This window comes from Camelus bactrianus, chromosome 4 (genome assembly GCF_048773025.1).
Source record: "Camelus bactrianus isolate YW-2024 breed Bactrian camel chromosome 4, ASM4877302v1, whole genome shotgun sequence".
In the NCBI taxonomy this organism is placed as follows: Eukaryota; Metazoa; Chordata; class Mammalia; order Artiodactyla; family Camelidae; genus Camelus; species Camelus bactrianus.
In genome coordinates this window covers 34192749-34205130 of record NC_133542.1, presented here as the reverse complement: position 1 = coordinate 34205130, position 12382 = coordinate 34192749, and the positions used below count along the sequence as shown (strand labels likewise).

At 38.6% G+C, this 12382-nt stretch overlaps 1 protein-coding gene across 1 annotated transcript in view; it reads right to left on the bottom strand.

The window, feature by feature from the left end:
* The window catches only part of PGM5 (phosphoglucomutase 5), a 160250-nt gene that overhangs the window by 57944 nt on the left and 89924 nt on the right, over positions 1–12382 (bottom strand). Inside the window, exon 7 of the mRNA XM_074361657.1 lies at positions 4356–4471. Within this exon, the coding sequence (XP_074217758.1) occupies positions 4356–4471 (116 nt within the window). The remainder of the gene's footprint in view (positions 1–4355; positions 4472–12382) is intronic.

The window sequence follows — 12382 nt, the reverse complement described above, 5'->3', positions numbered from 1 at the left end:
ACACTCATTTGTTTATGTATTGTCTGTGGCTGTATTTGTACTACAATTACTGAGTTGAGTAATTGTGACAGAGATTGAACATATTTGGGAAACACTGCTCTAAACAAGGTAAACACCTGGCTACTTGTAACACATGTCCCTTGCTCTCCCACTTCTGTTCCTTTCTTGACATTGCTCCCTCCACCCAAGGCCCTGTCCTTTCATCTCTGTGTGTGCAAACCCTTCCTATTCTTTAAGAACTACCCAGCTTCCATCTCTTCCATCCAGTCTGCTTTGAACCTCTAGTCCCAAGTCATCTTCTCCTTTTCTCATCTCCCACAGCATTTTTTCTATTCCTCAACTGTGGCTCTTTAAAGTTTCTGGTTCGTAGAAAAGTCACTTATGCATCTTTCTAATTATGAACTCTAAAGCTCTTGAGTTTCTTAAGGGCATGGTCTTAAGTGTTTTGTATTCTACATACCATCCAATGCAGCACTCTTGTAAGTACTGAATAAATGCTTGTTAAATTGAAGTCGGCAAATATTTGTTATTAAGGGTACAATATAGTTTATACATATTTTATCCTTTAATTTTAAAGACTATAAACTTGTAGTATATTGTAAGCACTCAATAAAGGTTTATAAAGACAAAGAGAAAGAGGGGTAACCTGGACTTACCAGTTTCCATTCCAGTTGCTACAACTGTGCTATTTTAGTAACCAGCAGGCAGAATTATTATAACAATATATAGTCTGATTTTTTGAGTCACAGTCACTGGTTTAGACATACAGAACACTAAAAAGGACACACAGAACATCCATTTTTTAGGACCTCAGCAGCGGAAAAGTGTAACAGTTTCAACTGTCCTGTGCAGACCTGCCATCCATACACCATGAGATCAAACAGCAGGACCTGAGAGAGCTCGATATGGCCTCTCTTCTTCCAAGGAGACAAAGATGCCTGCCAGCCTTTCTATGCCATTAGTGGCAATGCTGCCAGGGTCTTATTGATTTTGGCAGAAGAAGAATACTTCCTAGGAAAAAATTCTTTCAGGAACCCCAACAAATTCTGAAATGCAGTCATTATGACCAGTTAGAGTGGTTTTACTGAAATCTGTTTAAGCATGACCAAATAAGACTTATTCTTAGGAATTCAAAGATGGTTTGTTATCAGCAAATCAATCGTGACATTTCATTACATTCACATAATAAAGAAGAAAAAACATTAATATATCATTTGGTTCTGAAAGGACACCTTCCAGTGGCCATTTCTAATATGATTCTAAGTAATATGAGAACAGGAAAAAAACCCAGTTTTAGTATTTCATGAACTATCACAATTGTAATTTAATATTATTTTGAAGATTATAGCTAATTCAATAAGATAAAAATATGAAATAAAATGTCTAAATATTAGAAAACACAAAAATCTTTTAGTCATAAATCATATGACTGTATACCTTAAAAATCCCAAGAAAATGTAGAGTTTTTAAAAAAGAAAATGCCATAATTAATAACAGAATCTGTTATGGTGGGTTGTAAGCCAGAGAAAAGGCATATTAATCAATAGCTTCTCTTTATATAAGCACTAAACAAATTAGAAAGGAAAATGAGGACATCAACATTAAAATCAAAGCTGGTAAAAGCTTTACAGGACATAGGACCCAGTTTCTTCAGTGAATAAATTAGAAAGAGAAAATGTAGAGGGAAGAAATGCAGATAAAAAGAGAATTAAGAGCTATCAACTAGTTGTGATTTAATACCTTTGGACCCTAATTGTAAAATCTATTAAGGGGAGGAATGCTGAGAATAGGAGGAATTATTAAGCAATTACTTTTGGAGTTCCACTTCTGCACTTCTCTACAGGATGTGGAAATCTATAAGAGAATATCACTCCCATCATCCCAGTAATAAAAAATGCCAGGAAACCCACAAAGTCATAGCTTTTTTTGAACTGATTAGAGATCTGAGAGTCACAAGCCCCTCCAAAGAAAGACAGGACACAAAACCATCTCCCTTCTGGCAGAGCACAGGATAAAAAGGATGCTTCCATACAGGTGAATAATAAGAAGTCACATTAGAGTTTTAAAAAATCTTAAAGGCCACCTAGAGCCCACCATGTTAGTTTAAAGTTGTCTGGAGTTCCAGATATAAGGGGCGCACTTCCCAGTTCATTAACATAGACTTCACTGGGTACTTACAAGAAAGATTGGAAAACGAGACAGAGACTTGGTGGTGCTGACATGCAGATGATCAGCTCCTGCCAGGAGACAAGCATGAAAGAAACCCTTCCAGTTCCCCAAATCTTTCTTTCATAGAAAACAAGTTTTAAGCTCCTGGATGAATGAACTGCAAACCTTCTCACATCTAGGACCCAGTCAGAGATCCACTGCTACTGAAATACTGAAATAGAGTTGTGCCCTTGTAGAAAGGGTAGGAAACCCTGGGGCCCAGAATCCTATACCCGTACTAAGCAGAGGTTTGCTGCCACTAGAGAAGGGTTGAGGACCTGGTGATGGAGATCTGTTTTGTATCACAAACATGCAGTAACTGCTGAAAGCTGTGAATGAAGCAGAAATACTGAAAAATCTCCACCACCCCATCCTCACTTTCTGTGCATAGTAAAAATATCTTACTTGTGGAAGAATTTGAAGACTGTGATACTATAAATACTATAACAGAAACAATAAAATCAAACACAGCTCAACTCCTGACTATATTAAACTTAACCTTGCACACTAATGCCTTGATAGAAGTATGTCTATTTCTGTGTGTAAATATTGTTTACCCAAGTCTCAACTGTTCATATATATATGTGCAGTCCAGCATTCAGTGAAAAATTATGAGATGTACAAAAAAGCAAGAAAGAGTAAACCATTGCTTCATCAAGAGACAGAGCAGTCAAGAGAACCAGAGTCAGAAAAGAACCAGATATTGAAACAATCGGACAGAAAGTTTAAAATAACTATGTTTAATATGTTAAGTGATCTAACAGAAAAGATAAACAATAGATATAAACAGATCAGGAATTTCATCAAAGAGATGAAAATTATTTAAAAAAAAAGAGTTGGCCGCCTCTCTCACTCCCTTGTCTTCGGAGACGGCCCACACTCTGTGGAGTGTGTGATCTACTTTTACTTTAACCTAAGCACCCAATCCCCACACCTCATGGCCTTTCTCTTGCCTTCCAAAAGTTACATATCTCTCTAAATAAATCTACCTTTACTCAAAAAAAAAAAAAAAAAAAAAAAAAAGTCAAAGAGAAATGCTAGAAATAAAAACCACATCAGAGATGACAAAATCTTTCCCTAGGCTCAGAAACAGACTGGACACAGCTCAGGAAAGAGTCAGTGATACGCCAATAGAGATTATCTAAACTGAAACACAAAAAGAAAAAAGTAAACAAAATGAAATAATGCATGTAAGATCTTTAAGACAACATATGCTCACAAATTATCTAACCTATGAGTAACTGGAGTCCCAGAGGAGATGGGGAAATAGAGAAGGAGATACAGTCAAAAGCAAAGGGCTGACAATTTTCTAAGATTAATGAAAGACAGCAAACAACAGATCAAAGAATCCAAAGAACCCTAAACAGGGTTAAAAATAATACATGTACTTAGACATATTTAATTAAACTGTAAAAAAAAAAAAGATAAAATGAAAATAACGAAGGCAGCCAGAGGTGGGAGGTAGGGGAAATTTAAATACAGAGCAATAGCAGTAAGAGTTAGGGCCCACTGCCTGGAAACTACGCAAGCCAGAAAACAATGGAGTGAAATCTTTAAAATACTGAAAGAAGAAATTAACTTTTTAACATTTTAGGTGTGATAATGGTACTGTGGTTTTATATATATATTTATTTAAAATATATTTTTTTTCAATAGCTCTATAGCTAAAGATTCACACTAGGTTCACAAAACTCAGAGAGGAGGCCTCCCTTGTAGACGAGGGTAGAGATAAAGTAAGATTGACCATGAGTTGCTGAATTGATGATGATGATGGTTGGAACTAGGTTATGAGCACATAGGAATTTGATATGACATTTTCTCTCTCTCTCTCTTTCTCTCACTATATATAATAGTGTGCATGTATAGTGTGCATGTACATACACACACACATATATATATATTTAATTCCCACAGTAGAAAATTTTTTTAAAAAGAGACATTTTTTAAATGGAAAAGAAATGAGCAGAAAGAGGTGAGTGTGTCATAGCACATATTCCACTAGGTTCTCTGATTTTTTTTTTTTTTTTTTTTTTTTTGCCTTTAACTCTCCCTCCAGCTTTTGATTCACAGTGAGCTCACAGGTCCCCAGACTGGGGTCAGAGTGCTGGAGACACCATCTCTAGTAACACCAAGCCCACAAAGCCTACCAGTGCCAAAGCTTTCTTCTCCACACAGAGAGCACCGTCCCGAGTCCATCAGATTTGAGAAGAATCGCCATCCAGCTGGGGTCTCATACACTGGAACCTTCATTGATTTGGCCACTCTAAAAAATGAAATTCGAGTCAATGGTTAATTCATATTTCTCCTTTCCTTTTTTTTTATCTCAGCACATAAGTAAGTCTGTAGGATCTGTTAATGTCATAACTAGATTTTTAGAACATCCTGAACAACATGGACAGTTTTCAAGATGTCAAGCCGTAAGGTAGAGAATGATAAATAACCTATTCCAATGGTACTCAACTTTGCTTTCCCCATAATATAGAAACTCTTAAGCTAATGCATAGAATATTGTCACATTTATGTTTCCTTTCTGTATATATATTCCTTTATCTTTGTGATAAGATCCCAGTTGGGGATCTCAGAGTCAAAATTAAGGTGGTATTTGGGTTCAAACACTTTGGAATATTGTTTGACAGTATCCACTAGAGATGAATGCATATATATATTATATATATAGCCTATGAACCAGCAATTCAACTCCTAGAAATTACTAACAACATGTGGTTGACACTGGTGCACTGCTCAGCTTCACCTGCGACACACACACGCACACACACATTTCAGGACTTTTAGGACTGGAACAGTCATTCTACCAGCTGTTAGGAATGTTGATGGCTGACAGCCCAGAGATGTGACCCCCACTCTCCGCCAAAGAGAGATGTCTCACTCAAAATAATGCTCCCTTCCCTCAGTCAATCCTCCTCCAATGACTGGCAAATGAAGGATGTATAAAGGTCTAGCCTTCTTGCCCCTACTTGGCACAACTCTGTAGGTCCATTCCAGCCACAGAGCTCCCGCATAGGCTGGCTGAGACTCTGTTGTGCCTGCATTGCAGTCCAAGTTCTCTTTCTGTCTGATCCTCCTTCTTTACTCCCCCCATAGGTGTTGCTCTTGAAGAAAACTTTGATCTTGATGGCAGAAAGAAGTAAAGTTCCTCCAAGCAAATCTCTCTCAGGGCTGCTTCCTGGCGAACCCAGTGTGTGACATTACTCAACAGAGTATGTACACAAGACTTTACAAAAATGATCATAGAATCACAATTGGTAACAACTGAAAGAACCTAAATGTCCATCAAAGTAGAATGGACAAGTGATTTGCAATATATAATGCAATACCATAAACTCCTCTGATCAAACTACTGCTACATGCAACAACCTGAGTGAATCTCAGAGATGCAATATCAGGAAAGAAACACCAATAATAAAGGAATACACACTGCACTGCTCCATTTCGATAAAATTCAAAAACAGCTAAAGCTAACCTATATTATCAAAATTCAGGCTCAGAAGACCAAAGAGGTCAAGAGTTTTGTTCAAGATCTCACAGAGCTAAGAAGCAAAGCTAGAATTTGGACCCAAGTCTGCTTAATTTCTGCTCATGTTCCATTCTACTACACCAAGCTGTCTCCCCAAATGTTTTATTACTTCAAGACATACACAGATCTCAAAGCATGAGCTGCTACCACAGACACTGGCCTGAAGAGTTTCATCTTCCCTACATGGAAGCAACAAAAAGAGAAAAACACCAAATGCCTGCCACCAGCAAGGTTTAGTTCTTTGTAGATTATAAGTACAGAAGACGACCATGGAGAAGAACCAGTGAGGGTATCTTGGTGAAGAAGTGGAAGAAAAATAACACATAAGACAAAGCACACCATGTAACAGTGATTTTCTGGGGTTTGTTTTGTGGCTTACTAGAGGAAAAAAATACCTAGAAACTCTTGCCACAGGAAAGTGAACCCTTCTCTTCCCGTAAAACCCAAATATAATGAGTGTGCTCAGGATCTTGAGAAATTGGGTGCTAAGTCTCTTCCAAGTTTGCTTTGAAAAGAAGCACCTTTTAGAAGCTTGGGTGTTACATCAAATGTTCTGTTTTCTCTTTTTCTCAATAGTCTCAACAGTCTCAATAAGAAAGATATACAATCAGGCTTAATCCTGGTAAGAATAATGAAATAAATCCTCTCCAAATTTTAGAGCCAAGGTAAGTTTTCAGAGCCAACAATTTCATGGTCAGAAGATCAAGGAAGGAGAAATAATTCATATAAAAGCCTTTGAAGGCAGCACACAGTAAAGCCTGGGTCAAAATTAGTCTAGCTACAATGAATGTATATGATTACCAAATAGAACGTGCAACATGGGGCAGAGGTGAGGGTAAAGGAGAGGCTAAAGGGTGTTCCCTGGCCAAAACATTCTTGTTGGTTCAAAGCCAAGTTGGCAGATCTGAAGGGAGGGGTAAGGATTTCCCCAGCTCCCACCCTTCTCAATTAATCACTGTCACGCGGTCATCAGGGTGAAGGCTGAGGCTGCAGTTTAAAGGACCGGATACTTCTATAACTATGAGCCACAGTTGCAGCTATACAAGCTAAGATAAACAGTATGGGTAATTAAGTTCCAGGATCCTGAGCATGAGTTAATTATGTCCTAGAGTCGGAAAGGAATTCCCCTCCCTTCTCCTTTGACTGAACTTGGGATCCATCCCAACCATAGCATTCAGCACACACCATGCTCTGGATTGGTTTTTGGCAGGATGCTCCAGTGAAGTCTCTGAAACCCTCGGGTACAGAAGCTAAAAATGAAGCTGCTCATGCTGAGGGTCTGTACCCCTCTCCTTGACTACCGTCACCATGTGTTGGAGACAAACACAGAATTCACTTTGTAGCAAAGACCAGCATTTGAAGGAAAAGTAAAAAAATGAAACTGGGCCACGATTTTCCTGCAAGTGGGAGTGAGTCCAGGTAGCCAAATAACCCTGTGAAGGATAGAAGCTCCTCAGGGTGGATTTTAAAACCTCTAAAAAGTTGGCTCAGGTGGGAAATAGCCTCAATCTGTCTTTCCAACACTCCATGCTACTCCCACATGCTCCTAAAAAACTGAACCATCTCTTATTTTCTAAATCTGCCTTTGCATTTTTTTGTTGTTTATTTCTGAGTCCTTCTTATTTTTCTTGTTACCTGGATTAATCTTCCTTTATAATCTCACTTGAAATACTTCACGTTGCTTCAAAACCTATCTTAAATGCCCTGCCATCATGAAGCCTGTGGCAAAACCTCCTGGGTGGTCAACAAGTGCATCTCTTTTCCTGGACACACGGCTGGACTACACTTGCCAGCCTCCCTCAGGGCTCACTATGGCCACATGGTGGAGTTCTAGCTAATGGAACCTGAGTGGAAACAACGCACACTCTTTTTCAGATATGGCTATTAAGACTTCCCATCCTCCATGTTCTTTTCCCTCATGCCAGCATAATGGAGACAAGCCTAGCAATCCTAGAAGCTACATGTTGAAGACGGTGGACAAACAAGTTGGAAGGATCTGAATCTCTGGATCACCATTTGGTGCAGTAGAATATTACTGGATACAATAATGAAGCATTGTATAATTAGGTTAATAGGTATTTAGCATGCATAGAATAGGAGAAGACATTTGCATCACATATATCCCCCAAAATACTAATATCTAGTTTACATAAGAAACTCGTACCAAAAAAAAAAAAAAGATAAGATAACCTTTAAAAAATGGGCAAATGTCTTGAATAGGCACTTTACAAAAGAGGATAGTCAAGTGACTAATTAGCATATGAAAAGATGCTAGAAAGAGTGGTATTGCCAAGTGCTGGTGAAGATTTGGAACTCTCATGTATTGTTAAAAAAATGCAATTTTTTTTTTAAGTGGGCAAAGGATCTAAATAGAAAAATAAATTTCTCTAAAGAAAACATACAAATGACCAACAGATATATATGAAAAGATGCTCAACATCACTAATCATCAGAGAAATGCAAATCAAAACCACAGTGATATATCACCTTACACTTATTAGAATGGCTATTATTAAAAAGACAAAGGATAAGAGCCAGCGTGGATGTGGAGAAAAGGGAACATTTGTGTATTGTTGGTGGAAATATAAATTGGTACAGTTATAGAAAATAGCATATCGGTTCCTCAAAAAATTAAAAAGGAACTATCATATGATGCAGCAATCTCACTTCTAGGCATTTACCCAAAGGAAATGAAAACAGGATCTTGAAAAGATATCGGCACTCCATGTTCATTCCATCATTATTCATAACAGCCAAAATATAGAAATGACCTACACTTCCATTGACAGATAAGTGGATAAAAAAGATGCAGCAAATAAACACAATGAACATTATTTCACCATAAAAAAGAAGGAAACTTTGCCATTTGCAACAACATGGATGAAACATGGAGGGCATTCTGCTAAGTGAAATAAGCCAGACAGAGAAAAACAAATACTGCATGGTATCACTTATATATATGGATTCTAAAAAAAAAAAAAAAAAAAGCTGAATTCATAGAAATGAAGACTAGATTGGTGGTTGCCAGGAACTGGGGGATGAAAGAAATGGGAGGATATTGGTCAAAGGTTACAAATTTCCATTTGTAAGATACATAAGTTCTGAAGACCTAATGTACAGCATGATTACTATAGTTATTAATATGTATCGTATACTTAAAATTTGCTGAGAGTAGAATTTTTTTGTACCAAAAATAAGTAACTATGTGATGAAAGTATTAATTAATTTTATTGTGAAAATCTTTACAGAATGTATGTATCAAATCATCACATTGTATACTTATATGTTATGGTTTTATTTGTCAATTATACCTCAGCAAAGCTGAGGGGAAAGTAACCAAAAAAGCTAGTCATTGGTGACAGAAATCAGGATAGAGGTTTTACTTTTTTTTCTGGGGTGAGGCCAGGTAGTGATTAGGATGAGGATCAAGGGAGCGTCAGGAAGGCTGTTCTGTTTCTTGATCTACAATGGTAGTTACATGGGTGTGTTCACTTTGTTACAAGTCTTTGAGGTACATATGAGTTGTACCTTTTAAAAATACACAGTATGCTTCAATTAAACATTTATTTAAAAGTAAAAGCACTCTGTAATATTTATGACTGAGAACATGTTGGAATTAGCCATGTTTACATCATTCCAGGAAACAAACTACTGAAGATGGAGTTTGGTAGCATTCTGAATACGCTGGTTAATGTCTAGTAGCCACGTACCAAAACTGCCCACAAACAAGTCCTTCAGTATTGTCACATCACTCCCAGATCCCTTCTTTGATGTCTGGCACTGCTGGCTGGAGCTGCTCTGAGGTAAAAGGCTTATGGGAGTTTGTACTTTAAAAGCATTTCTAAGGCAGCCTACTCAGCTCACAAATAAGAATTAGGCAGAGGCTAGCCAGGCCTTGTTTTGCAATACCAATCTCAAACGCCACTCTCCAACTCATCTTTTGGATGGAGCAACTCAGACCTCCAGGTAAAATAAATATAAAACATGAGGCTGTCATAATAAGATGACCACCAAAGGTTTTCAACTATATATATATATATCCATCAAAGGAAATGATATATAAAGAAAAGAAAGTGCGCTAACCACTGCAAAATGTCCTGCAGAGTTAAAACTGTTTCTGGTATTGAATCTTTCACTTAACCCAAAGGAAAATGGACATATTTAAAGAATATTTACAAGGAAAAGCAATATATAACTGCATGTCCCATACTCTCTATAAAATTCTAGATTTGGGCAAATGTAAAACAAACAAAGGTGGACCCCAAACCCAGGGGCCTTTGCTGTTTTACCTAAGAGCCTCTGCACTTTCATCTTAGGGAAGCGTTTGGGGGAAAATAGGACCCTCCCCAATTAGATTTTAACTTTCGTTAGGAGACATAAGGCAGGCATATTTCTAAGGATCATGACTTTACTTAAAAGAAAAAATTTGACCAAAGATCCAAGAGTAAAAATACGTAAAACTGAAACAATCACAGGTTTACTGTCTTAAGCTAGTAAATAATCTGGAACTCTGTGTCTGGGAATTAATAAGTGTCTTGTGTTTACTATCTTGATGCTTGAGCACTTTGATGTGAACTGTTCCTGGTTCTAATTATTTTCAAAGAAGAAAAACTGTTGAGGGACTAGGGCTGGCAAATTTTAAGCCGCAAGTGTTCCAGTTCAGTGGAGAGACAAAGACAAGATTGTCAGCTATCCTTTAGATTCCCACAAGACTGCTCCCTGAAGAACAAAAGGTGAATCATCTCGTCTTTTTTGTTTTGCTTTGAATTTGGGGGTATGTACACATCTTATTGAAGGTTTTAAAATATCCTATATAATACCCTTGGAAGATTTAGAATCAATTCATTTACTCCAACAGACAAAGAGCAATACATAAGAAATGATGTGACAGCTCTAACCCGGGAGATAACATATCTCGCCAAACAAAGCTTCTCTTCTTTCTTAAACCCTTTCCTTTGTGTTCTCTTCTGGATTCAATTAGAATCTCTTCCTGGATGGTATTAAAGAAATCTCACTGATCCTATGTCATAAAACAGGAGAGAGGGGACATCTGGGCATGGGACATTAAGCAAATATACAGTAAGTGGATACTCATTTTAAATGAAGAACAAAGCCTAGAGAAAAGGAGTATTCGTGTAACGATGCATCGAGATTCTATGGGTAATACTGTGAGCAGAGGTCAACATTGAGATGGTATGGCATTATTAGTTTTCCCAAAGATCCGTGGCCTAATGTATGACCCTGGTGGCTGTTTCCTGGGAAACAAGTTCTGAGTCAAGTCATCAGGTAGCCATCTCTCAATGGGCTCTGAGAAATCGAGTATGTATGAAAGGTCACAGAAGCAGCCACTCCACCCAAAAGGTACCATATACTCAAGATTGCACTTACCCTTCCAGGATTTTCAGCCTTTCTCAGGATTGGGTTTAACTTTGCCAATAAATGTAAAGAAAGCTCATGCCACATTAATTCTGCGCTAATATTATCTTTTTAGAAAGTTTTGGTATAATGAGACATAGTGATGATGAAAGGAATTATTGAAAAAGTTGATGTCCTTTTCTGGGAAATGATGTCGACAGCACAAAGTAAAGCTGAGTGGACCGGAAGGGCAGGCAAAGATGCACAGCTGTGGAATCCAGTGCAACCTCGGCACGGATGAGAGGATGGAATATGGATTCTGATTGCCCGAGTCACCATCCAGCTCCATCCCTTCTTGGCTGGATGACTTTGACCAAGTTACTTAAACTAAAGAAGCCCAGTTCTTTCAGCTGTGAAATGAAGTAACAATGAATCTCCTTATTCAGGGAGGTCTAAACAGGGTGATTTGGGGGAAGCCCCAGACACCCAGAGCAGTGAATGGAGAGCAGCAACAGCTATTAGCATCGTTCCCTTGGCAGCTGCCACTTCCTGCATTTCCCCCAACCTCCTGTCCAAGCAAACTACTCTTAAAAAGAGCCTTCTTAAAGTACCATGCAGCTTCAGATCCTGGCACACACAGTTCACATAGATGGGAATATTCTTTATATCAGTGACAATCCCAACAGGAATAGACGATAGACTCAAATTGAGTAATTTGAGGAGAGTTTAATATAGGAACTATTTACACAGGTGTGAGCAGTGGAGAAGGGGTGCACAATGGGCAGTGCAGCCCCCCAGGGCAAGTAACATCAGGGCTAGCATTACCCTACCCCCAGGCTCATTCCTGGAACAAGAGACAGAGCTGGGCGGAGAGGGCTGCCTGGCAGGAGCCATGACCTTCAGAAGAGGCACGCTGCCAGACCATAGAAACACAATAGGGAGAGAAATAAATTCCTGACCACATTCTCCATCAACTGTCTGATATCTGCAGGGCTCCCAATTGTCCAAACCCAAGTGAAATCTGGGAGGAAGATGATACAGTCTATAGAGGTCAGCCCGTGGGCCAGAGTTTAGGGAAAGCATGGAGAGGAGGTCTTGGGGGAAATGGAAGATACCCAGCACTCTCTTCACTCAACCCCCTAGACTCAGGCTACTTCTGATGGTCCAGGTTAGTCTGTCCAGTCCCTTCTTTGTGCTGCCACCGTAAACCCCACCAGTTACATACTCAGCCTAGAGAATTGCCTTAGATGTTGGGACAGGAGACTCCCTCTAATCTATGAGTCC